We start from the raw sequence: 27083 nt of genomic DNA on the forward strand, positions 1-27083 counted from the left end.
TAGGCACCTCCTGGGTGACGCCTCCGGTGACGTCCTGGCTTCCAGCTCCAAGTTCACGTTTTGCTGGGCACAGAAGGCCTAGATCCATGAAGGTAGAAAGTCATGGCTCGGACTGCCACCACTTCGAGAAGTCAGCGTTAAGTGCAATGAGATCATTCGGAAGTCCAGATCCAGGACCCGTGAGCTCTTTTAGGGGGTGTGGCGGCGCTGATGGCATCCTAGCCTCCGAACGCTAGGTGGCGCCGTGAACTCCGCGGGCGGTGGGGGGGGGCTCTTGGGAGCTGGAAGTTCGTTGCGCAAGCGCACTTTAGGCTTTTTCCTCTGGCCCCACGTGTGAACCTTTCCGGCAAAGTTTTCCGGGAAAATGCCCAAATTCAAGGCGGCTCGCGGAGCCGCAGGTCAGGAAAAACATGCGCCCCTGGCTGAGCAGATCCTGGCTGGGGACGCGGTGCGAGCAGGGTCCCGGGAAAAGCGGCGGGGTCGCGGGACCGGAGAAGAGGAAGAGTACGTGGGGCCCAGGCTGACCCGACGGATTTTGCAACAAGCGCGGCAGCAGCAGGAGGAGCTGGAGGCCGAGCATGGGACTGGGAACAAGCCCGCAGCACCACGGGAGCGCACCACGCGGCTGGGTGAGTGGCAGGGGGTGTGTGCCAGGAATAGGGTGGTTGGTTGTGGGGAAGAGAGGTAGACGGCCGAAAGGTATCCGGCAGGGAGGAGTTTGGAATGAGAAAATAAAATAAGGGGTCCGCATTACATCCTTGCAAAGGTAATGACTCTTGCAAAGGGTTTCCCCAGTCCTGGAGCAGATTTAGAGTAGTCAGAGCCCTCCACGCCCACTTGTAGTTTTTAAGTATTCGCTTCTGGGCATCCCTGAAGTTAGACCAACAGGAAGTAATTGCTCACGCCGCAAAGAACTCCTAACATTTGTCTATTTGTTCTATAAATACTTGTGGGATGTCTAGCCTGTGCTTTGCACTGCGCTAGGAGTTTACATGGTTTGGGTAAAGAGGAAAACAAGAAAGACATGTGTCTGACTTCAAGATCTTGCAGTCTAGCCCAACAGAGAGACAACTATTAGGATAATACATTTCACGACAACGAAAACATAGCTTCTCTTATAACAGTAGCATTACTTTTGAGGGTCAGGCTTCCCAGACTGCATGACCTTCGTGCCTGAGACTTGAAAACCGAGTGGTGAGTGCTCTGAGCAGAGCAGAAAGAACAATCTTGTTTAGGAGCCAAAGAGGAAGAGAAACTAATTAGAAGATGGTCAGTATTTTTTATTAGGGTGGAAGTGTGGTCCTCCCAGTTGTTTAATCTGTTTCTCAGATCTCATCTTTCATCTGTCCTGAGAGCAGTGTTTGACAACAGTTGAACACTGGTCTCCTGGCTTCAGCATCTTTACTTGGCTACTAAGCCATCACATTCCTGTTTTACTACTTCCTCACCTCTCAGCATCTTTTGCTGGCTCCTCTTTTGTCCTCACCCTCTTATTGATGTGCCACAGGGTTCAGTTTTTGGACCTCTTCTCTTCACAGCACTTCTCTGTTGCTGTCGTCGGTTTCTCGGTTTAAGTATCTTCTATTTGGTGACTGCTCCCAACTTTGTATTCTAGCCTTGATCTTTTCCGTGAAAATCAGATTCTCCTGTTTCAACTGCCTATTTGGCATCTCCAATTTGAAGTCTAATAGACGTCTCAAATCAGTATGTCCAAAACAGAAATCCTGATCTTCTCTCCAAACCGGCTCCTCCCACTGTCCTCCTCGTCTCAGATAGTAGCATGATTTCCTTCCATTTGCTCGAGACAGAAACCTCGAACCCCTCTCTTTCCCCACATCTGATCTGTTAGGAAATCCTGTTGACTCTCCCTTCAAAATATATCCAGAGTTAGATCACTTCTCATCACCTCAGAACACAGTCCTATTTGAGCCCCCGTAATCTCTCCCCTGGATCATTGTAGTAGCTTCCTCATTAGTCTCCCATACCCCCTCCAGTCTACTCTTAACAGCTAGAGGACTACAGAGACCTACATGATCTGCCCTTGTTGCCAGTCTGGCTCTTCTACTTTCCCCTCGCCCTCTTCATCCATACAGGCTTTATTGTTCCTTAAACATAGTAAGTTAGGGCTTTTGCCCTGGTTATTCCTTCTGTTTTCATAACCCTGTAGGCTAATTCCCCTGATTCTTCACCTTCTCAGAGAGGCTGCCCTAGCCACTCCATTAAAAATGGAAACACACCCCCCTCCCCTGTTTCCACATTCCCAACTTCTCTGCTCTGCCCTATGTCTTTTTTCATAGCATTTGTCTTCTTTTGATATTTATTATCGTCTATCTCCCTGATTAAAACATAAGCCCCATAAGTTTCTCTTTTACACTGATTTTTTTCAACACTCAGAACAGTACCTCACATATAGTAGGCGCCCAGTGTTTGCTGAGTGAATGGGTTAATGATAGTAAGTTAGGTAGGAGCCAAATCTACAAAAGACTTGGAGGCTGTGTTCAGGATTTAAAGCTATCCTAAACACTGGGAGGCTATTGGAGAATATGGAGACCTGTTAGGGGACTGTTGAACTAACGCGGGCAAGAGATGATGCTGATCTAGGCTTAGACAAAGCTGTGAAGGATTTGAGAGATAGTGTGTGAAGTAGAATTAAATAGGACTTGGTAATTGTGTCTTGGGGGTGAAGGGAGGGGACGAGGCAGGCCTGCCAGGTTCTGGCTTAGCAATGGGTGGATGGTAGTGCTCTTTACTTAGACATGGAACACAGTGATAGGGTAGACCTATAGTGTAGACCTAGGAGGGAAGGAGTGAGTTCAGTTGATGACAGGTGAGATTTGAATTGCCTGTGGGTCATCCCCAAGCTGCCATACAGGAGGCAGCTGGAGTTAGTATCTGGGGTAAAGGGAAATCTACCTACAAGCCCAGATTTGAGATTTGTCAGCATGGGGAAACAAAACGTCTGGTGCACCCCCCTTTTCCCATTTGGCTTTTGTCACACGCTGCCTCTGTTCTTAAGGAGCTGGTCATGTGTAGCATTTTATTTTTCTGCGTGGACTGTTACATCCCTTTCCAAATGGCCAGCTGGCTGGAGTCATCCAAGAATCAGTTATAAAAACGGGTTGTTTCACTGAAATCTGAACTCCATTGCCTGGCCTCAAGGCCCTCCACAGTCCGGCTTTACTTTACCCATCTAATCTTATTTCTTGCTATTGCCTATCAGATACTCTCGTAACCAAGCCTTCCTGCCAGTGTTGTTACGCAGGTCTGGACCACACTCTTCCATCTCCCTTACTGCCTATCCAGAGCCTAACCGTCCTCTGCTCTCACCCCCTTCTGTGTGCCTGTGGTATATTTTGTCTCTACCACTCATTTTGGCCTGTCACGAAGCCCTACAATGTGTGTAGAACAGGGGTGAAGAATGCATAATCTAAACCCGGACTACCTGCCTTAGGCAAGTTACTTAACTTTCCTTTTCCTGTACTTCCAAGTCTGCATCTGAAACTGGGTAGAACGAGAGCACCTCCCTTGGTGTTAGGAAAGTTATGTACAGTCTTTAGAATAGTTCCTGCTATATGACTGACGGTGTAGCATGTCAGCAGTTACTCGTTGGCATCGCTATCTCCTTGGTTCACATTTGTACATTTTGTTCCTCAAGACTGTAAGCCCTTGGGGGCACCTGGGTGGCTCAGTCGGTTAAGCGTCAGCCTTCAGCTCATGTCATGATCTCACGGTCCGTGAGTTCAAGCCCCGCGTCAGGCTCTGTGCTGGCAGCTCAGAGCCTGGAGCCTGCTTTGGATTCTGTGTCTCCCTCTCTCTCTGCCCCTCCCCTGCTCATGCTCTGTCTCTCTGTCTCAAAAATAAATAAAAACATTTTTTAAAAAATTAAAACAAAGAAAAGACTGTAAGCCCTTGGGAACAGGAAGCTAGCGGGCGCTTCATCACTTCCACTGCACCCATCTGTATCTGCTGCAAGCACATGTGAGGCCTGCATGCACATCATGGGTAAAGTTGAATTGACCTCTACATCCCTCAGCCGCTGCTTGCCTTGCTTATCCATTTCATCTCCTCTTCTAGGTCCAGGGGTCCCGCGGGATGGATCAGATGACGAGGACGAGGAGTGGCCCACCCTGGAGAAGGCTGCCACAATGACAGGGGCAGGCCATCATGCAGAAGTGGTTGTGGACCCTGAGGATGAGCGTGCCATTGAGATGTTCATGAACAAGAACCCTCCTGCCAGGTAGAACTGGCGTGGCCTGGGATTAGGGGTGTCAGGTCCTGGTGGCAGCTTTCCACAGGGAAGCACATGTCCTGGCAGTTTTGATTCCCTACATTTGGGAAGGGTCCGAGCATAGCTAGTTGTGGGGAACCAACTTGGCAAAATTGGCCCATCTTCAAAGGACCTATCTGAGTGAGAATGAACTAGACCTCCTGCCCATCTGTCTGTCTGCCTGTGGGAGAACTGCCTGGACTGCCTGGGGAAACAGCTGCAGGGCCTTTTTTCAGGCCTGTGGGGTGACCCATCTCTTTGCCTTTGGTCTTGGCATGCTCAGTTGTCTTACTGCTATGTTCAGTTTCCTTGGCCAGATCTCTTTCGTACTCTCAGCTTCATTTCATCCAGGGTTTCTCAGCCTCCTCACTATTGGCATTTGGAGCTGGATAATTCTTTTTTTGTGGAGGCCGTCCTGTGCAATGTAGAATGTTTAGCAGCATGCCTGACTTCCACTCACTGGATACCATTGGTGACCTTTCCCCCATCACGACAACCAAAAAATGTCTCCAGGCATTGCCACATGTTCCCTGATGGGCACAATCACCTCCTGTTAGAAGCACAATTTGTTGTCGTGTATACTAAATGGTGGCTCCACAACATGCAGGCATTTAAGCTCCTGTGATCAAACTCTTATGCCCCTCGATTTTGATCCAGGGGAGGGGAGTCTAAAGGATAAAGGCCGTCAACTAGTTCATTCCGACCCTGTGACACTTAACATGACACTGTTCTTGGTTCTTGGGCTTTTTTGGGGCTGATGTATCTCTCATTGCTGGTAATACCGAGGAAAGACAGGGAAGCTGAATGATTAAGTTCCATGGTCGCTTATTTGAGAATCCAGAGTCGGACGCTTAACTGACAGTCCCTGAGGCACCCCCGTAACACATCACTCTGACATGATGGGTAGGATGATTTCATAGCTTGCAGTAAATAAAAGAGTAATGCTACCAGAAACAGGGGCTCCTGACAGTCTTGAGAATTGATGGTTGGCACCTTCCAAAAGCAGATCCAGAGCCACGTGAACTCAGCAGAGGCCCATTTAGTTTGGGGCTCAGTATTGTATAAAAGTACCTGAACTTTAGAACCTGAAAAACCAGGGTTTGACTCTCCCCACTTAAGAGCTCTGAGAGTTTGATTGAGTTATTGACCTGTCTGGGTATCAGTTCCTGTGTCTGAATAATGACGGTAATGACACTTCTATCAGATGTTGCACTGACTACATGGAATAACATCTGGAAAGTCCTGCTTCGGCGCCTGGTGTTGAAAAAACAGGAGCCATTTTAAAAATACCTTAGCATTATTTTACCAAAGCACACTGTGACAGTAATTGTGAATTCTCGTGATAGAGTTATGTTTGATGCACTCTGTGGAAGGAACCTGAGAGAAACGTCATACTCTTAGAAATATCTCCATGAATTTTAATAAATTAAATTGAAGGGATGTTTGTGTCACAGCCACCCCCTTAATGGCTCCAGCTACTTGAAATCTTGGTAAAAAACTGAGATGTGTCTCTAGAGAGGTCAGACTAGAATTTTGTAATTGGAGAGTCCTCAACATATTATCGGCGAGTGGTGAACGTGTTTGAAACAGGCAACGCTTACTACATACTTGCTGTGTGCCAACAGTTCCAAATACTGGACATACGTTAACTCATGTAATCCTTACGGTAACTTTATGAGGAGGTACTGTTATTATCCCTGGTTCACAGACGAGGAAACTGAGGCATAGAGAGACCAAGGAGCATGCCCAGGGTCATGTAGGGAGAGGAAGAGCCAGAATTTGAACCCAGGCAGACTGATTACAGAGTCCTGGTTCTTCACCTCCACACAACCGTCAGCTTTGTCCCAGGTCGAATGACCTTTGGGTCCTCTGCACCCTGCGGGGATTCTGTGGTGGGCAGTAAGACCCAGGGAGACTGGGGCCACACATCCCAGCGGGATCACAGATGTACTGGAGGTCACAAGGGACTGTGGGGGAAGTGTAGAGCTTCCTGGACTGGACACAGCCCTCCCTGCTTCCCTCCCGCACCTTCCTTACTCCTAGGCGCACCCTGGCTGACATCATCATGGAGAAGCTGACCGAGAAGCAGACGGAAGTTGAGACGGTCATGTCAGAGGTGTCAGGCTTTCCTATGCCGCAGCTGGACCCCCGGGTTCTGGAAGTCTACAGAGGGGTCCGGGAGGTAAGAGCCGAGTGGAGAGCCACGATGAAATACCTCCCAGGGGCCGTGGGCTCGCACTAAGGGTTTGGGTGCCCACGTCTTGTACAAATGAGGCATGGTGGCCAAGAGCAGGTTAAGAGCCCCAGTGCGTGGGTTCAGATTTCTGCTCTGCCACTCAGGGACTTGGTGGCCTTGGGGAAGATTACTTAACTGTGGTCTTGGTTTCCCCATCTGGAAAATGAGAGTGCTGATGACATACCCTTCAGAATTGTTGTGAGGATTGAGCTAATCTGTGAAAAGCACCCAGACGGGGACCTGGCACATGGCGCACGTGTCATTGACGGTGATGATTTGCGCTTGCCTCCGCAGGTGTTATCTAAGTACCGCAGTGGGAAGCTGCCCAAGGCCTTCAAGATCATCCCCGCACTCTCCAACTGGGAGCAGATCCTCTACGTTACAGAGCCCGAGGCCTGGACAGCAGCCGCCATGTACCAAGCCACGAGGTAGAGTAGATGGGGGTTCGGGTGGCCTGGGGTCTATAGGTAAATGCTGGTTGTGGGGAGACAGGCTTTCTCTGCCTTGGCCGTTACATTTGAGCTTTGCCCCAGAGCTCTGTCTTGTGCTTCTGTAGGTCACTGTTTTCCCAGCTTTTCCTGTTTCCATGTTTTGGGGCCGGGACCCTGTTGAGACTCTCCTGTGATGAGTTTCCAGGAGAAAGGCTTATAACTACTGGAGCACAGCCCCTGGGGTGTCAGAGTGGCCTCCAAAGCCTGTGGCTCCCTGGGCATGCTCGGGTCCCCTGCGACACCAGGGTGGAGAGAACGAACCCATGTCGGGGAGGGAAGGTGAACAGAGGAGAGCTGTGGCTCCCCTAGGACAGAGCGTTGACTCCGTTTAGGTACCCCTCGTAGCCCCTCCCGTTCCCTTCCTAACGTGGCGGGTGTAGCAGGTGCACACGGGTCACTTCTGCACACCCCTCAAGTCTCCAGTGTTCACCGTCCACAGTGTATTTAAAATGCCAGCTCTGGGCTATCATGTGAGCTGGAGTCTCCCCCATATCTTCCCCAAAATAGGATTTTTGCCTCTAACCTCAAGGAACGCATGGCCCAGCGCTTCTACAATCTTGTCCTGCTCCCCCGGGTACGAGATGACATCGCTGAATACAAACGACTCAACTTCCACCTCTACATGGCACTCAAGAAGGCCCTGTTCAAGCCCGGAGCCTGGTTTAAAGGTGGGAACCCGGGAGGCCGCTAAGAGAGGGAGGGGCTAGAGCACCTGCAGGTGAAAGCAACAAGCCTGACAGGAGATGACTGTCTCGGGTGGGTGGGGGGTGCTTCCTGCTGTGGCTCTCTCTCCCCCTGGGCTCAAAGTGCCTTCCCCTCTGACCCTCCCCAGGGATCCTGATCCCACTGTGTGAGTCTGGCACCTGTACCCTCCGGGAAGCCATCATCGTGGGTAGCATCATAACCAAATGCTCCATCCCTGTGTTGCACTCCAGGTAGTGTTGGGGGGAGGGGGGAAGAGGACTATGAGTCAGGAGGGATCCAGATGGGAGAATCCCAGGACTGGGGCTGGATGGGATGGACAGAGTGAAGAAGGAGCTAGGAGCAGCCCTGGATCTGTGGGTTGTTTAAGCTGTTGGGTGTGTTACTACACCAACAGAATGTAAGTTCCCCCGAAACAGGATCCCCACCTGGCACAGTAAATAGTTGAATGAACGAATAGGAAACATGAGAAGAAAGGATGCTAGGGGTGGAGATCTTCAGGTGCTTGAATGTATTCTAGCCAGGTTCTGAGACGAGCAGGCTGAACCAGAGGTAGGGATTTGGGGTGAATGTGTATACAGCTGGTGACTGAGGCCGAGGAGTAGAAGCTGGGGTAGGTGAGAAGGAGGCCTGAGATGGCCCCCTTAGGAATAGGCACGGTACAGGGGCCAGCAGAGGGGGGGAGGGGAAGAGGCAGGGGAGAGGGCGGATCTTGCCTCCAGCATCTCCCCCACCACTGACCCTTCCTCACCAGTGCAGCCATGCTGAAAATTGCCGAGATGGAATACAGCGGTGCCAACAGCATCTTCCTTCGGCTGCTGCTGGATAAGAAGTACGCACTGCCCTACCGGGTGCTGGACGCCCTGGTCTTCCACTTCCTGGGCTTCCGGACAGAGAGGCGCGAACTGCCCGTGCTCTGGCACCAGTGCCTCCTGACTTTGGTCCAGCGCTACAAGGCAGACCTGGCCACAGATCAGAAGGAGGCCCTCTTGGAACTGCTCCGGCTGCAGCCCCATCCACAGCTGTCCCCTGAGATCAGGCGTGAACTTCAGAGTGCAGTGCCCCGAGACGTGGAAGACGTTCCTGTCACCATGGAGTGAGGAAAGTTACTCGCCCTGGTCTGAGGGGCATGGGGGAGGCGGGGGGGGGGGACACCAGGATCCCTGCTGGGGACACTGAGATTTTACAGTTGAAGTCCCAGATCAGGGCAGGGAGAGAGGTCCCAGGCATCTGTGGCTCCCTGTACCTGACAGGGAGGATTAAGGGTCTGGCTGGGCCCTTCTTCCATCCTAGGCCTTCGTCCCTGTTCGGTTGTGAGACGTGACTTGAGATGCCACATGCCAGCATCCCCACTCCCTGACTGGGGCTTGGAATAGGTTCTTTTTCTCGGGCTCTTGTGTCAAGTCACTGGGATGGGGATAAAAACCAAAGGCAGGTATTTATTGAACTTTTGTGTTTTGATGTGATCGATGGAGATCTTTGTGCTTTCCCTCTTTAGCTGGAGGGAAGCTCTTCTCTGTTCCTGTCGAGGAGTGGATTCTTGCCAGTTTACAGAGGATACCCCCATCTCCTTATTCTACAAGTTTGTGTCTCCACGCCCTACCCACCCTATTAGCCCCTTGAGGCATCCTCTGCCTTCAACTGGAGGCAGAGGCTATTTTGGAGGTTGTTCAAAAGATGGTCCTGTCTCCTCTGTGGGTGGATTGCTGCAGGAGAAAGTCCCTGGAGGAAACTGAGGCTACAGAGGGAAGAAAATCAGGCCCCGGAAGGAGTAGATCCAGAGTCCCCACCAGACAGTTTTTCTAAATTTCTTGGCTAATTTAAAGTTTTAGATCAGGGATTGGCAGACTAGAGTCATATGCCCATTTTCTTATTGCCCATGAGGTAAGAATGATTTTTACATTTTTTAAATGGTTAGGAAAAAATAATATTTTGTGAAAGATGAAAATTCTATGAAATTCACATTTCAGTGTCCACAAGTAAAGTTGTGTTGGGACGCAGCCGTGCCTCGCCACTTGATTTTTACGGTTGCTTTCATGCTCCAGCAGCAGAACTGAGCACAGTTGACCCTTGAACAGTGCAGGGCTTACAGGCACCAACCCCCTACATAGCCAAAAATCTGCGTGTAATTTTTGACTCCCCAAACTTAACTACCAGTAGCCTACTGTTGACTGGAAGCCTTACTGGTAACATCAACAGTGGATTAACATGTTTTATAGGTTATGTCACATATATAGTATTCTATCAAGTACACCTGAGAAAAGAAAATGTTGAGAAAATCACAAAATACGTTTAGAGCACAATTCACACTGTATGAATACCATACGTTTATATGTCTCCTGGAAAAAAGTCTGTGCAGAAGAGGACCTGCAGGGTTCAAGCCCACGTTACCTAAGAGTCAGCTGTACGGTCCTGCTAGAACGCTGCTTATTTGCTTTTGAAAACGTGAATTCGTTCCAACCCAGTTAATGCATTTGGGAAGAAGTTGATCACAAGTTTCCCGTTTATATGCAGTTTTCTCTAAGAAACACTAGGTGGGAACTGCCCAGCGGAGGCCAGCCAGGCGACACCACCTGCACGTGCCTCCGACAAGTACCCAGAGCAGCCTCTGCTCACCTTGCATGGAGAGCCACACCTACACCTGGTGGCTTCGCTCCCCTTCCACAGCCTTCTGACCTCTGCTTCCACATACTTCAGGTCTTTTCCAAGATAAAAGGGCTGTGTCCTAGTACAGGTTTCTTAACCTTTCAAACTGAAAACTGGGTTATCCACTTTATTTCCTTTAAGAAATGTGTCACTCATTAAGTTTTTTTGAGTATTGTGCCTCAAGCCCGGTTTCCCATGAGCCCTGTGGTTTTTATTGTGCAATTTTGCATGGTGCAGTGAATTTTAGGAATGCGTACATCCCATTGTAAAGCAGAGCTGACTATATCTGGGGCAGAAACCAAACGACCCACAAAGCCTGAAATATTTACTTCCTGGCCCCTTACAGAAATGGCTTGTGGTAACCTCTGCATGATGACCCTTGACTTCTGCCCTGCTTCCCTCATGCAGCCCAGAAACGGCTTTTCCCCATAGCACCATCCAATCCAAGAAGCCAAAGCCAGGCTTATTCCAGAATCTTTATTAAGGTAGCATGATGGTCCCGGGCCACCAGCCTGGACCTTGTGGCCGTAGGAAAGACCTGTGTCAACAGGGCTCGCCTCCCTCTCCAGACAGGGGCTCAGTCACCTCCAGTTTATCCCTACTCCATCCCCCACCCCCAGAGAATGGGGCAGAGGGCCAGAGGGAGAGGAGGGCATGGCCCTACCCCAGGCTGTAGCAGCTCCTTGGCCACAAAGATCCTCCAGCCAGTAGCAGAGGGGAGGGATGCAGCAACCACCAGGGTTACCACCGCGTGTGGGGTCGATGGGCCCCACCACACCCTCTTTCAGTTGTCCTCAAAGCAATTAATAAATTAAACCAACTTCCTTCAGCACTAACCCCCCTCAATCACACAGGAGAAGCTGAGCGGAAAGCAAAGCAAGGAGGGATTGGTTGGTTCTTGCCCGCCCCTCGGACAGAGGCCTGGTCCCTCCCTCTAGGAGCAGCTGCGCGCACGGATTATATTGGGGCTTCCAAAGCGTGTCAGGAGGAGCTGTCCAGACTGTTTCCCCTCACACATGTCTATCAGCATCTCTGAAATCTCTTCAGAAAGACCCCAATCCAAATACATGAACTCTGGAAGGTGCAACACCTTTACAAGGCACTGGGGGCATTTTGGCATTTGAGAACACGAGAGCCCCAGAAATAAGGGGGCCTCAAAAAGGAACGCTGGTGCATGTATTTTACCTACTTCAATTTCATTTCCGACCAGCCTGGCCCACCGCCAGCTAGGATCAGGGAAAGAGCGGAGCCGGTCAGATGCAGGGAAAAGGAGGAGCCTGGCGGGCCACCCAAACATGGCTCGCCAGGCCCCTTAGTGCACACTGCAGGGATAGGTAGGGCCTGCCCCCTTCATCTTGGCGAGGGGCGAACAGGAGGGGGCCCCCTCAGGCTTCCGATGTGGCGTGGCGTGGTTCGTTCCTGCAGGCAGGGAGGGGGGGTGGCGGTGTCCCCTCCTCTGCTGCCAGTGGCCACTGGAGGGGGCCTCTCCGGGGCTACAGGTGAATGGCTGTGACATCTGTGGGAGTGCTGGTCTGGCTGGGCCCCTGGCTACTGGAGCCCCTGGGGGCTTTGGGCGCCGGGCTGGGCGAGGTCTGGGCGGCTTCTCTGAGGCTCTCCCTGAGCGCAGCTTCAATCTGCTCCTGACAGGCCCGCAGGCAGTCCTGCAAACACGGGGGAACAGCAAAGAGTGACTGCTGGGTGGAGGGCAGAAGGTCCCCTTTGGAATGAAGGGTCTGCTTCCCACCCCCACAGCATCTGGCAGCAGATGCGGGTGAGGGACACCTTCCAGCACACAGGGAAGTTGGGAGGTTAGGCCACAACCCAGCCCCAGGAATCAGCCTTCAGTTCTAAGAAACTGACTGGCAAGAGGATGTGGCAAGGGAGTGTGAGAGCAGCCCAATAATCTGACAGCAGCTCCCCCACCCCCACTCTTGCACATCATTTGGCAGGAGAAGGGCACCCAGGAACAGTGCCCTTCAACCCACCCAAGCCACCTGCTCTTCTCCAGAGCAAGACAGAAGGCCACAGAAGCCCCAGGGGTGGGGCACCTGAAACCAGGAGTGGAGACCAGGCTAGGGATGCATTCCTCCCTCTGCTGGAGGCTCAGGGAATAGCACTGCTTGAGGAAGTGCTGACCGGCCACAGCTGGCGCCCCTGCACTCACCACCTCTGTGCCTGTGATCCCTGCCAGCAGCTCCGTGAGCTCGTCCCCAGTCGTGGAGCACGCGCCCAGGCCTTGCACTGCAGCCCCAATGCTGCCCGTGGCGATCATGGACGGTGGGTACATGGCAAAGGTGTAATCTTGGAAAGGAAGAGGGAACCATGAGGCAAAGGCTTAAAAGATCACGGCCAGCACGGACTTCCTACTGCTCCAAAAATGCCAGGCAGCGAGAATAGAGCTGAGGGCATACCAGAAACCCCAGCAGTGAGTACTATAAGAGCAACGAGGGAGAAAGGCAGGAAGGGGCCTCTCCTAGAGAGGACCAGGGTGAACAGGAAACTTGCACAAGTGTGTCTGCTCCAAGGTGGTCGGTGTGCCAGGGACCAGAGGGTGAAGGAGTCTCTCCCCGGTGTGGAAACAAAACCAGGGTCAAGAGACCTTGGTTGTGCTCCCAACTTAATGACTGTGAGACCCTGAGCAAGTCACTTCTCCAAGCCACTTACAGACTGGTGGTCTCTCAAATCCCATACAGCTCTGCAGCGCCTGGGTGGCTCAGTTGGTTAAGTGTCCAACTTCAGCTCAGGTCACGATCTCTTGGTTCACGAGGTCGAGCCCCGTGTGACAGCTCAGAGCGTGGAGCCTGCTTCAGATTCTGTGTCCCCTCTCTGCCCCTCCCCCACTCACACTGTGTCTCTCTCAAAAAAAAAACACTAAAAAGAAAAAAAAAAAAAATCCCATACAGCTCTGATCATGTTCTGCTGCCTCTTCTGAGCCTCCAGAAGAGAGATAATATTGACAAATTTTGAGAGGAGTATGAAGCAGAATCCAGTTACCTCCCACCCTTCCAAGTATTTGTATTTCCCTCACCTGGCGAAAATGTATATAGGGCTCTTACCTGTAGCACAAAGGGCCAAAAAGGTCTGGGCATGTTTTTTGACCAAGGCCTGCCGGTCACGGGGCAGAGAGAGCCGGTGCAGAATGAGGGCCAGGAAATCATGGGCAATCACAGCAGCTAGGTCCCACTTGAGCTTCCCCAGGACCAGCACCTCCCAGTCCTGGTGTTTGGGAAAGAGGGTGGAGTCAGTGGCTGAAGAAGGGAAGGGTAGGGAGTAAAGCAGAAATGTCACAGGGAAGGAAGCCCATCAAACTTGAAGGCGAGGGCCCCAGTTCTGCTTCTGGGTTTAAGGACCGGCGTTGTGGAGTAGGGAGTCCAGGGCGCGGAAGAATTGGGGGCACTTGCTTTGAGCATCTAGTGCTCATTTACAAGGTGCCAGAACTACATGTTTGATATGAACTGTCTCTTTCAATCCTGTTTGGTTCTCTTTCGGGGGCCAATAAGCCAGGCCTTCTCCTGACTTCGTGCAGGGCTCGGAGTACTTCTCTGGCCAAGGCTGAACGAAAAGACTGCAGCGGCAGGCATCGCAACCTTGAGCCTCCTCTGGGGTGAAGCAGAAAGGCTCTCCGTAATCCCAAGGATTTGTGGAAGGGGAGATCACCACTAGCCTCTCCAGTCCTGCATCCCAGCCGAGTCCGCACCTCTTGAAGACACCCAAATGAGCGTGAGGCCGCGCCTCCTGTGACACACCCACTGAACCAACCCTGAGGTTCCTCAAAGGAGAGGTTGCCCAACTTAAGCCACATCCCACAGTGTTGGTGGGACACTGGGGGTGAGTCCTGAGACACAGCACCCCACGCCACCTGGAACCACAGTGGCTTTACCTGGAACCACAGTGGCTAGCGTCACTGAAATCTCAGGAAGCGAAGCAGAGGCCCAGCCAGGCAGGACGGATCCAGGCGATCCTTCAGGGACCAAATAGCATCTCCACCTGCCCACAGCTACATACCACTGCTACGTCCTGGGGGAGGCTGGGCGCCCCACCCAACCCACTCATCTGAGGTTCCTAGTCCTGGCCCCATTTCTGAGTTGCACACATGAGGATTTCTTCACTGTTTTATCACAGGAAGGAACTCTCGGGTTTGGCCCCTTACTAAGGCAGAAATGGCAACCCCACCCAACCTCTTCCAGGCCGTCAGTCACAGCTGTCCCTCTCCCGGCCCCCACCTAGGTGTCATCCTCCTAAATCAGCCCCAAGCCTCTCACAGGGCCCTACAGAAAAGGGCCTGGCCCAGAGCCAAAAGAAGTTGGGCCGAGAAGCCAGCATTCTACTCATGCTTGCCCCAGTTCTCTAGCTCCTAACCCAGAAGTGACCAGAAAGCACCTACCCTCCAAGGAAAGATCTGGAAGGCGACTTGCAATGGGGGTCTCCCTGTGGGGAGGCATGGTAGGAGGGGGTCCCATGTGAGGGAAGGCAGCCACCCTACCCTGTATCTGGGCAACTCCTGAGAATCTCAGCCCTCGCCTGGTGGGGAACACACCCCTGGGAGCGATTAGTGGTGGTGGCTGGCAGCTCGTATCACATCTGTAGGCTTTAAGGCCACCTGGGCTAGCCTGGAGACCCAGACCCAGACCCTCCTCAGCCGCTTCAGTGCAGTGCTGAGGCAGGACGGGGACCTTTCCCTCCTTCTCTGGGCCTCAACCCCCTCTGCTGCAACAAGGGTTTGGACTGACTGGAGTTCTGTGCAGTCCCTTCCAACTCTGTCCTTGTAAGAAGACATCTGCACACTCCACCCCCGGCTCAGGCACAGGGAAAAGATGAAGAGTCCTTGTGGCCTGTTCTGAGAGACTACCCTCACACAAAGGCACACACACCATGCCAGTCTTTTCACAAAAAGGAAGTACCCTTCTACCTTCCAGCCCAAACCCCTCCAGAAACATCTTGCTCGCTGGCCCTGGAAACCAGCTCCACCTTCAGACTTGCCAAAAACTACCAGATTCATCACAAAGAGCCGTGGGGCCTCCCGGATTCCCAACTCTGGCCTCCTACTCCCATCTCAGAGAGCTACTTGGCAGGAAGAGGAATCCTGTTCCTCGACAAGCAGCAGTCGGGGGCCCCAGTACCCTGGCTTCCCGGCCAGCCAATCACAGCAGCCTGCATACTGCCCTCCTCCCCGGGAGATGGGGCCCAGAGACTCCTCTCAGGGTCAGAAGAAGACTTGGCCGCCGCGGAGCAAGGTGGAGGAAGGTGCCAGCTCACCCATCCTCTCCCCCAGGCCCCCCAGGAGATGATCCGCCTGCCCTGAATAACCTCTTCCAGATCCAAGCGGCTTCCCCACCTCCTCTCCAGGCTCAGTGGGGGAAAGAGAGCCTTGACTCCCTTGCCCTGCCTCGGGAAGAGCCCAGCCCAAGTTCCCAGCAAGGGGCCCAGGGAGCCACTTCCCAAACCACAGGAGTGACAGCAGCTCCCCACAGGGTTATGAAAGACCTCGGTCAGAGTGGGTGGGCAGGGGAGGGGGCATCATTATCACATCGGAAGCAGCTGCAGTTCAGCTCCCGGGCTATCCCTCAGCTCTGGCCTTTGGCTAAGGGGGAAAGGGAGAGGTGATCCCACCAGGCCTGAAGCAGCTGCTCGAGTTCCTCAGAACGAGGACCTGGAAGGAGCTAGCTCTTCTGGGATAGAAAAGGAAGGAAAGAAGGTGGGATGACAACTCCTTGGCCCTTCCTGAGAGCAATCGGGGCCTGACTTTAATCGGCTCTAGGAGGCTTTTCAATCACAAAGTCCACACTGGGATAAAGACTCAACCAAGGCAGCCCCCTCCCCCACATGAAGCACATTCCACTTCCCCACTCCAGTGGGGGTGTGCAGGCATGTCCTTTTGCTGCCAATAAATAACTCATGGTGGCTGTGTAAACCCAGAGGCAAAGTACTAGTGAGTATAGACATGCAGTTTGACTTGCTATCTGGGGGAAAGACCAGGAAGGAATGGCACCCCCTGGAGGTCAGGAGAAGGGGATTCAATTCATGCTGGCAGCTCAAGCTTGGAGGCCGCGGTTAGCTACCCTGACCGTCTGACTGTCCCCCACACTGCCGTATCTTTTGTCCAAAAATAAAATAAAATAACATAACATAACATAACATAAAATAAAATAAAATAAAATAAAATCGGTTCTGCTACCCTCCCCAGGGGCAGAAAGTTTCTGAGGTCTTGGCCTTCCTTTTCCTGGTAAGTGTGGTGACAGTATGTAGGGGGGTGGGGAGAGTTATGCACGCACCCGCAGCTGGCGGGGAGAGACAGAGTGGTCGGTGTAGATGCACAGTTTTTCGATGGTCAGGGGCGTAGTCTCGCGCAGCTTGGAGGCCAGCAGCATGCAGACCGCACCCAGGAGCTGCAACTGCGCCTTTCGGGTGGGGACGCAGGACAGGTAGCGATCCAGGTAGTTCATGGCCAGGGGGAAGACTTCCTCCTCACAGCGCTGCTCCTCACAAACCTGGGGGAGGGCGCACAGTCACTTCTAGGGCAGGGGCATGGGAAACGCAGCAGCACTAAAGGGGTGGGGGGGGGGGCGTTGAAGGGAAGTGGATGAGAGGCAAAAAAAAATGGGGGGGGGGGTGTAACCTTCTGAGACAAGGACTAATACGGAGGATGCGCCTTGCCTAAGGTGACGCCCCCCACTTCCTCCGCGTAGCCTGCCTCCTTCCCCCTCCCCTGGGGGGTGGGGGTACGCCAGAGGCTCCCTTCCTCAAGGATTCCAAACTGAGGCTGCCCTCCCCCATAGCAAGAAGGGGGTTGAGGGACGGAAGAGTTAGCCACGGTGGGCAGAGAACTGGGACCTTACCCCCATTACCACCACCCACTGCACACACCCAAAGGGAAGGGAGGAGACTCCAGCCGCTGCCTCCCGCACTTTTCATTTCCCTGACTGCCGGAACAGCGCGCGCGCCACCCCCACCGTCTTCCCCGCCAGAACCCCGCGACAGACACAGGAACCGGCTCTGGGGCGGGGGCGGCCGAGCCCAGGGTTTTCCAGGCGCGCTCTCCCGAGCAATCCGAGCGGGGGAGGGAAGCAGGAGACGCTGAGAGAAGCCGGAGGGGAGAGGGTGGCCCCGGTCCCGCTTTCCTGGCCCGAAGGAAGGGTTAGGGAGGGTGCCGAACGACCGGCAGTCAGAGTTAGGGCTGGGGAAGGGAAAGGGACACCACGGAGGCAGTCGGCTGGCTGCGGTGCCCGAGTGAGAGACCAGGCCCCGGGGATCTGAGCCACCGAAGCATCTTGCTGATTGTTGTTGAGACCAGGATGTCCCCACAGGGCGGCCCGGAGATGTCCGGAGCCGGGCGGCGGGGGAGGGGAGACCCTTCCGGGAGATACCTCCAGCATCCAGTACGCCAGCATCTTCCGCATGTGCGGCTTGATCTCCCTCTGCACACACTGGAAGTAGGAGGCGCGGGGCACGTAGCGCTCCTCCAGGCGGAGCAAGCTCTGCAGGACACGCTGGTCCCCCAGCAGTCGCGGGTCCGGCCCGGCCCGGGGCGCGTGCCGGGTGCCCTCGCAGCACAGCAGCTCCATACTCGGGCAGCGCACGGGCGGGCGGGAGCTGGGGCTCGCGAGCCAGAACGCAGGCGGCGGTCGGGACTGCGCGGGGCGCGGGTCTGGTGCTGGCGCTGGCACTGCGCGGCCGAGCCCCAGCCCGCCCGCGCCGGCGCGCGCGCCGCTTCCCTGACAGGCGCCCCGCCCCTCGCGACGATGTAGCAACCGTGGAATGCGAGCGTCTCAGCGCGCAAGGGGCGGGGCCGCCGGAGCCCCAGACGGAAAGGGCTGGCTGGCCGCCCCCTCCCCCCGGGCGGCCGCATTGGTCCGCGGGGCGCGGGCCGGCCGACTTCCGGGCGCTCCCGGCCCTTCTGACCACCCGCTGGAGAGAAGCTCCTTGGAGGTGGGCCTCTTCCCCTCCGACGAGCCCTCCCCTTTTGCTTCTCAGACGCTAGCCTCCCGGGAAAGAACTTTTTTCCAAAGGTTATTCATTCATTCGACAAACCCTACTTCACCCGCTGATTGCTCTGGGCAATATGAATGATAATCGACTGGGCACTTCGTAGTGCACAACGACCTAAGCACTTAACGTGTAGCAACTTATTAACTCCTCACGACAACTCTCAGGTGTTAAACTGATTTCGCAGATGACGAAACTGAAGCACAGCGCGGGTAACAATCATAGTTAGCCTGTGGCAGAGCCAGGACCTGGGAGCTGAAGTCTGGCTCCAGAATCTGTGCTCTACACCACTGCTACTTAAACTGCGATCCCCAGACCAACAAAAACGGCACTCCCCGAGAGCTGGTTAGAAGTGGCCCACCGAGGCGAGCCGGATCAAAATCTGCATTTCAACAAGATCCCTGGTGATCCCCGTGCACATTAAAGTATGAGAAGGGCCGGTCTAAATCTGCATATTACACAAATACAACCGGGCGGAAAGGCCAAGGATTCAAGGCCTCACCTTGTCATTCAGTTGGCTGTGTGGCCTTGGACAAGCCCCGAAGTCGGCCTTAGTTTCTGTTTGAGGAAAACGTGGGCGGAGAAACTAGATCCTCTGAGAAGGAGTTTCTAGCTCAGACTCTATAAACCTACTTCCCAAACTTTGGGTTACTTTGCAGTTTCCCCAAAGCTGGATTCTACATGACCAAGAGGCAGGCCACAGGCCTCCAGTAAGGCTTCAAATGGGAGGAGGCCTTGGGGATCCCTGCCTCTCCTGGGGCCCTCCCGAGGAAGGAGCCACAGAAGTGACTTGTTAAGAGACAGGAGGACACTGTTACAGCAAGTTCTACGCTAAACATTCTCTCAGTGAGTTGTTCCGTTTTACAGAATACATTTTACCGTCATTTTCATATCATGGAAATGTTCGTTTACATTCTAGAAAACTTCGACAATATGGATAAGACACACAAAAAAGGAAGTAACAGCTACCTACAATTTCTCCAGAGAAGACCCTTAAAATGTCAATGTTTATTTTTTCTACAACTGTTCTGTGAATGAACACATATTTTTAGGAATAAGATCACTGCAAGCTGTTTTGTAAGCTGGCTTTTCACCCCACTAAAAAAAAATACTGTTAGGACTTTTCCATGTCATTAAATATTCTATGTATTTTTTCTTAATTTGTAAAAATTTTATTTATTTTATTTAAAAATTTTTTTTCAACGTTTATTTATTTTTGGGACAGAGAGAGACAGAGCATGAACGGGGGAGGGGCAGAGAGAGAGGGAGACACAGAATCCAAAGCAGGCTCCAGGCTCTGAGCCATCAGCCCAGAGCCCGACGCAGGGCTCGAACTCACAGACCGCGAGATCGTGACCTGGCTGAAGTCGGACGCTTAACCGACTGCGCCACCCAGGCGCCCCAAATTTTATTTATTTTAGAGTGAAAGGGAGCATGCAAGTGGGGGAGAGAGGCAGAGAGAGAGAGAGAGAGAGAGAGAGACAGAGAGAGAATCTCAAACAGGCTCCAGGCTCAGTGTGGAGCCCTTCTCAGGGCTCAATCCCACAACCCTGTGATCATGACCTGGGCCAAAATCAAGAGTAGGGCACTCAATGACTGAGCCACCCAGGAGCCCCTAAATAGTGTACATTTTTAATGGCTACGTAGTATGCCACTGGTGAATGTATCATAATGCATTTTGCCAAAGCTGAATTATTGGAAATCTAACGTGTTTCTAGTTCTTCCCTATTAAAAACAATACAGTAAAATGCTTTTGTGGTAGTATCTTTGTGCATACTCATGACTGTTTCTAGAAGTGAATTAATTTCTAGAAGTGGAATTTCTCAATGTAAGGTTATGAAACATTCCAAGGCTTTTGATACAGTTCTTATTACCAAATTTTCCTGCTAAAAGGCTGAGCCAATCTAATGAACAAACATTAGAAAACTTGAAGAAAAAACGAACACTACTGGCTGGAGAGATGAAAATGGCATATTAACAATTACATATATTTTTAATTCAAGAACCCTTGTTGTATCAACATGTATCTGTGCCATGTGCCTTGTGTGATCTTGTAAGTCCTTCACTCCTGTCTTCAAAAACACAAACATGCAGTTTCTTCAGCTACTTACTCATTGCAATGCACTCTTTCATTAAAGAGAACAATACATTTAAAATTTAAAAGTTTAGGTATGAAGTTATGGAAGGAACAAAGATGTTGAAGTGTAAGAAGCTTTTAGGGTGCAGGAGAACTAAAAACATATAGCTTTTGAAATAAGTACAGAACCAGAAACTAGATCTGTCCTGAAGGAAGGTGTTTCTTTACTTTTAGAATTACTGAGTAGGACTATTGAGATAAGAAAACTGTACCTTTGATAAGACAGCAAATCACCATTATTTTTTATCTTAAAATTTTTTCCAGTTTTATTGAGATACAATCGACATATATATCAGTTATATTAATTTAAGGTATACAACCGAGGGATTTGATATATGTAAATGTTGCAAAATGACTACCACAATAAATTTAGTTAACATCTGTCTCCTCACATAGTTACATTTTTTCCTTCCGATGAGAACTTTTAAGATCTGCTTCTTAGCAACTTGCAAATACACAATATTGTTAACTATAGTCACCACGTTGTGCATTACATCTCCAGAACTCATCTACCTTATAATTAAAAGTCTGGACCTTTTGACCACCTTTTGCACTTCCCTCAGCCCCCCAAACCTCCCCACTCCCTGCCTCTGACAACCAACAGTCTGTTCTCTGTGTCTGAATTTGGTTTTCTTAGATTCCACATACAAATGAGATCATATATAAAAAAAAATGAGATCATATAGTACTTATCTTTCTTTGTCTGACTTGTTTCATTTAATGTAATGCCCTCAAGGTCTGTCAATGTTGTTGTAAATGGCAGGATTTTTTTTTATGGCTGAATGATCTTTCATTATATATATTACACACACACACACACACACACACATACATATGCCACATGTTCTTTATGGAGAAAACATGGAAAGATAAAAAGCGGAATATCAGTAAGAATATTGACTACTATTAGACATTTACATTTCTTATGTAAATTACCTATTTATATCCTTTGCCCATTCTTTTATAGGAATTGTTTTTATTGATTTATAAGTGCCCGTTACATTGAAAGGACACTAACCCCTTTTCATATTTTTTCTTTATCATATATTTTGCAAAATTTTTTTTTGGTTCATCATTTGCCTTTTATTTTTGGTTCATGGTGGATTTCTTTTTTCTGTTTCTTTTTTTTACAAATAGGTTTTAATTTTATATAGCCTTATCTATTGATATTTTCTATAATGACTTATGCCTTTGAATCATGCTTTGCCCATCTTAATATTATAGAAGCATTACAAGAAAGCATAGGAAATATTTATAGGTGAATTTTTTTTTTATCACCGAGGGAACTTGTTGAAAATGCAGTTTTCTGGGCCCGGCCTCAGGGCTTTTCATTCTTCATGTCTGTAATGAGGCCCCCAAAATCTGCATTTCCAAGAGTACATACTATAAAGTTGGGTTGTTGGGTTTTTTTCTTTGTTTTATTTGAGAGAGAGACCCCGCACGTGCACAAGCCTGCAAGCAGGGGAGGAGCAGGGGAGGGGGGAGAATCCCAAGCCGACTCCAAGCTGTCAGCACAGAGCCTGCAGCACACAGCCCAACACGGGACTCAACCTCAGGAACCACTGAGGTGAAATCAAGAGTCGCACACTTAACCCACTGAGCCACCCAGGTGCTCCAGGTTTTTTTATAATGTGTAAATTGTGACCTACATTTATTCATGATATCTTATTAAGTGGGGCTGTTGCCTTACTTTTCCCAAATGTCCATGACACTGATTTAACAGTCAGTTCTTTCTTTATCACCCACTTCTCTGCTCTAAGCACCCCTTGGCCTGGTCCTTGCACTTCACAGTATGCCTTATTTGGGACATTCAGGGTCAAAAAACTTCACTGGGAATTGGCCCTCAGAATCCCTTCACCTTTCATCTAAGGAAATTCACCTGGTCTTTACCCCAATATCAAGCACAAAAGTGCTTAAGAAAAACACCAAAAGCTCATTTAGTCTGAAATAACCATGGTCCTTCTAAGAGAACTTGTCTTCAACTACAGCGAGAGGTATGTAAGTTAGCACAGAAAATTCCAGTTAGACAATATGAGAAAGGAAACAATCTTCTTCTATGCAGACCTCTACAAACACGACCGGACCTCTCACTGCCCTCCTTATGTCTTCAATCCCCCTTCTACCACTGGTCAGCCCATTTATGCTCTCTGCTCCATTTATTTAGTCATCCTTTCAGACCCAACTAGGGTCCACCCTCTCCCAAGAAACCTTCCTAGAACAATCCAACTACAGGAACCAATCCTCTGGCCTCCAAACTTCTGTGGATCCAACTGTACATGCCCTAAAACTAAACATTTGGCTGGCTGGTTCTGGATCTGCTCTCTGTCCCTATCCAGAGTGTAGCTCCTAGAAAGGGAAAGAGAATCCATAGGTATTGAGAGCCAACAATGTGGCAGGCACCGGGCAGGGTGTTTATCATCCACCATCTCACCCTCTAAGAATTGTTTGGGAGATGGGAAAACTGACGTACCAATGGAATTAAATAACGTACTGAAGGTCCGCTTAGCTCACCCCAAACCATACACTTTTTAACTGTATGCTGCCTCTTCTTAAGGAGGGGACTGTGTCCTTTACGTGTGTCTCTTCTACGAGACCCAGCACTGGGCTGTGACCACCAGCAATAATATCAGTCTTTGGGGCACCTGGGTGGCTCAGTCAGTTAAGCGTCTGACTTTGGCTCAGTTCGTGAGTTCGAGCCCCAGGTCCGGCTCTGGGCTGACAGCTCAGAGCCTGGAGCCGGCTTCGGATTCTGAGTCTCCCTCTCTCTCTGCCCCTCTCCCACTCACACTCTGTCTCTCAAAAATAAATAAACATTAAAATAATAATAATATCAGTCCTTTACGGAGAGCTCACTGTATCCTGGGTACCTACCCAATACGTATTCAATGATCCCATGTTCCCCATCAACGTTATGAGAAGTATATGATTATTTTCCCCCATTTTACATGAAAGGAAACTAATACTCAGGGCAGCTAAATAATTTGCCCAAGTTCACACAGGACGTCAGTGGCAGGAGCAGGATTCAACCCAGGCAGTCTGCAGAGTCCCTGCTCTTCACTGATTCCTTCTTCTGCCTCTCGTGCTAGTCCGAGAGGGTGTGTTGATTTACGAGTTGTTGATTTACTGAGGAAGAGGCACACAGAGACTGCCCGCCCGGGAAGGTAAGGGTGTGAACTTGTACCCTGGGAAAGGGAGCTCCTGGCGAGCAGGGCATTTTGAGGGATACCTCGGCCTCGCCCCTGGCTGGGACTGCCATGCCCAGAGCTGAGTCATCCTGAACCTCCAGGGCCCAGGAGCCAGTCAGTGACGAGCCGGCTGTCCTCTAAAGGGGCAGGTGAGCACTAGATCAGAGCGGTTCCTGGAATGTTGGCTGATCTGCCTGGGGACTTCAACAACCACCTCTACCTCAAAGGAATAGGGGCTCCCCTTGTTTTTTGTAAGGAAAAAAAAAAAAAAACCAACACGACATAGCAATGACCAGGGCCAATATGGGAGGAGTTTCTGCCCAGGTGCACTCAATCAGAAAAAGTTACTCAATGAAACGGCCAGTTAGAGGAGGGGTGGGAATGGAATGTCACAGGCCAGATGAAAAGCCCCAAGAAGGAAGCATTACAATGCTCTCTTCCTCCTCTTCTTCTCCCACTCCTCCTCCCCTTTGTCACTGAAATGTCCCCATCTGGGAACTGAGGGGGTGAACAAAGTGATGGGTGAGGCCCAGCTCCCCCCCACCCCCCCCCACCCCCACCAACCCGGCCTGTCTCTGGTCTCCAGGCTGTGGCTCGGTTACCTTCAGACCCATTCAGAGGACAGGTAGAGGCAAGGCAGGCTTGGGGGAGGGGAAGGCTCTGGAGTCAGGCTGCTGGAGTTCAAAGCCTCATGACTCTGAGGGAGTTACTGGAACCGCTCTTTTTTCTGTTTCCTCTTTTGTCTGATGAGGATAATGCTCTTATGGCATGGTGAGATTCTGAGGACTAAACATCTCACACTGCCTGGCACACGGCGAGCCCTCAAAAGCAGTAGTTTCTGTTGTTGTTTTGGCCTCTCTCCAGGAGCACCCTTTCCGCTATGGACATGCACCCAGAACCCCTCAGAGAAAAGCAAAAGTCTGAGCGGCAGAAGCCCTCCTCCTTCCCGGTATGGAAGCTGTAGCAAAGGTCTATGACCCAGCTCGTGATGTGAAGTGTATTGGGGGGGAGGGGGGGTGATAAATACTGCAGGGCCCGGTCTGGGGCCATGCTGCTCGGCACTCCCTCTATACCACCTATCCGTGCCTCAGTTTCCTTTTCTGAAAATGAGGATAATAGTAGCACCTCCCCTACAGAGCAGCAGTGAGGCTGAAAACAGGCTCTTATGTGTAAAACACATAGAACAGTGCCTGACATATGGTGAGCCATTAAAAAAGTTAATTGGGACTGTGGCACTTAAAGGCACAAACTTCTTTTTTTTTTTTTTAACGTTTATTTTTGAGACAGAGAGAGACAGAGCAAGAATGGGGGAGGATCAGAGAGAGGGAGACACAGAATCCGAAACAGGCTCCAGGCTCCGAGCTGTCAGCACAGAGCCCGACGCGGGGCTCGAACTCACGGACCGCGAGATCATGACCTGAGCAGAAGTCGGCCGCTTAACCGACTGAGCCACCCAGGCGCCCCAAAGGCACAAACTTCTTTACCCATATGGACTATTTATGATAATAAATGTAATACAACGCATGTGGAGGCAGCTAGAAAATAAAACATGCCAGGGATTGCTATAGCAGTGGTGAAGATCTGGCAAATTCTTTGCCTCAGAAAGGGTGAAGAAGACAATGTTCCAGTCAATGAAACAATCTAGTATACTAAACACGGGCTCAGGGGCCAGGGAGGGAAAAAATAAAAAAATAAGATAAGGGCACCTGGTGGCCCAGTAGGTTAAGCGTCCGACTTTGGCTCAGGTCATGATCTCACACTCCTGAATTCAAGACCTGTGTCAGGTTCACTGACGGCTCCTAGCCTGAAGCTTGCTTGGGATTCTGTCTCCCTCTCTCTGTCTCTCTCTCTCTCCCAAAAATAAATAAGCATTTAAAAATAAATAAATAATAAAAAAATAAAATAAAATAAAATAAAATAAAATAAAACACGATCTGATATGCCACTATTGCATTTCCACTATTGCATTTCTCAGTTTTCTGAGAAATGAATGTTGTTTTCCCCCAACGTTTTACTTCAAAATATTTCAAACCTCCAGAAAAGCTGCAGTGAACACTAACATGCCCTTCACCTAAATCCCTGCCCGTTTTGTTGCACCATTTGAGACCTAATTACAAACATCATGACTCCTCATCCCTAAATATTTCAGCCTGGATCTCCTAAGAACGCAACAGTCTCCCACATGACCACAAAACAAATTTACACTAACACAATACTATAAACAATCTATATACAAAGTTCCCCAGTTGTTCTTACTAATATTCTTTTGTAGCGTTTTTCCTTCTCAACCCAAGATCCCATCAAGGATCATGTTCGCATTGTTACCCTAAATCTTTTTTTTTTTTTTTTTTTCTTTGAGACAGAGAGCACAAGCAGGGGAGGGGCAGAGAGAGAAAGGGACAGAGAGGCAGGCCCTGTGCTGACAGCAGACAGCCTGACGCGGAGCCTGAACTCACAAACCATAAGATCATGACCTGAGCTGAAATCAGACGCTTAACCGACTGAGCCACTCAGGTGCACAGGTTACCCTAACTTTTCGATCTCTTTTACTCTAAGACAGTCTCTGACACTTTTTTTAAAAAATGGTTACTTTTTTATTTTGAGGGAGCGAGTGCGAGCAGGAGAGAAGCAGAAAGAGAGGGAGAGAGAGAATCCCAAGTAGGCTCCACACTGTCAGAGCAATCTCACGACCCACAAGATCGCGACCCGAGCTGAAGCCAAGAGTCTGACACTTAACCAACTGAGCCACCCAGGTGCCCCACCAAACTGAACATAATTTTGTTTTTCCTTAAAGGATTCAGGAGACACTTCAGGGTACATACAGTATTTCAGGTCACAATTTTGAGCACCTGATGTACAATATTTCAAATTGGTAATCTTCAGAAGTATTTGTCCATTCCTCAGTAAAAACTGAGCATATCATTCCTACGTAGAATAATTTATAAGTAATGCCCATACCTGCTACTCTAATATATCATGCACATTATAGAACATGCTAAGACATTTTAGGGGCACCTGGGTGGCTCAGTCCTTTAAGCAAATGACTTCAGCTCAGGTCATGATCTCATATTTCATGAGTTCAAGCCCCACGTTGGGCTCTGTGCTAACAGCAGCCTGGGGCCTGCTTCTGTTTCCCTCTCTCTGCCCCTCTCCTGCTTGTGCTCTGTCTCTGTCTCTCTCAAAAATAAACATTAAAAAGAAGAAGAGGGGCACCTGGGTGGCTCAGTCGGTTAAGCGTCCAACTTCGGCTCAGGTCATGATCTCACGGTCCGTGAGTTCAAGCCCCGTGTCGGGCTCTGTGCTGACAACTCAGAGCCTGGAGCCTGTTTCGGATTCTGTGTCTCCCTCTTTCTCTGACCCTCCCCGGTTCATGCTCTATCTCAAAAATAAATAAAAACATTAAAAAAAAATTTTTTTTTAAACCCAAAAAACAAAA

At 50.5% G+C, this 27083-nt stretch overlaps 2 protein-coding genes across 5 annotated transcripts in view; one reads left to right on the forward strand and one right to left on the reverse strand.

Moving 5' to 3' along the window:
* The first annotated feature begins 7 nt into the window (after window positions 1–7).
* On the forward strand, window positions 8–9143 carry BYSL (bystin like). Its single transcript, XM_047857850.1, has 7 exons — window positions 8–629; window positions 4075–4237; window positions 6311–6449; window positions 6798–6931; window positions 7502–7662; window positions 7827–7929; window positions 8451–9143. The coding sequence occupies exons 1-7, from the start codon at window positions 365–367 to the stop codon at window positions 8794–8796; spliced, it is 1311 nt and encodes a 436-aa protein (XP_047713806.1). The 5' UTR covers window positions 8–364; the 3' UTR covers window positions 8797–9143.
* Window positions 9144–10805: 1662 nt separating this feature from the next.
* The window catches only part of CCND3 (cyclin D3), a 98390-nt gene continuing 82112 nt past the window's right edge, over window positions 10806–27083 (reverse strand). For 2 of the 4 annotated variants that reach the window (XM_047857856.1, XM_047857857.1), the window contains exons 2-5: window positions 16615–16830; window positions 13399–13558; window positions 12507–12643; window positions 10806–12003 (exon numbers count right to left, since the gene is read on the reverse strand). In XM_047857856.1, the coding sequence (XP_047713812.1) occupies window positions 11836–12003; window positions 12507–12643; window positions 13399–13558; window positions 16615–16830 (681 nt within the window). In that variant the 3' untranslated portion in view covers window positions 10806–11835. Of the gene's footprint in view, window positions 12004–12506; window positions 12644–13398; window positions 13559–16614; window positions 16831–17706; window positions 18053–27083 lie in introns of those variants that run through there. The other 2 variants (XM_047857855.1, XM_047857858.1) reach the window with 2 other exon arrangements.

The sequence above is a fragment of the Prionailurus viverrinus genome, chromosome B2 (assembly GCF_022837055.1).
Source record: "Prionailurus viverrinus isolate Anna chromosome B2, UM_Priviv_1.0, whole genome shotgun sequence".
Classification (NCBI taxonomy): Eukaryota; Metazoa; Chordata; class Mammalia; order Carnivora; family Felidae; genus Prionailurus; species Prionailurus viverrinus.

Bases quoted from the DNA above. Each gene is read 5' to 3' on its own strand.
- BYSL (XM_047857850.1), top strand. From the start codon at position 365: ATGCCCAAATTCAAGGCGGCTCGCGGAGCCGCAGGTCAGGAAAAACAT. The intron at 4,238-6,310 runs GTAGAACTGGCG...CCTTACTCCTAG, and splicing joins AACAAGAACCCTCCTGCCAG to GCGCACCCTGGCTGACATCA. The intron at 7,663-7,826 runs GTGGGAACCCGG...GACCCTCCCCAG, and splicing joins GCCCGGAGCCTGGTTTAAAG to GGATCCTGATCCCACTGTGT.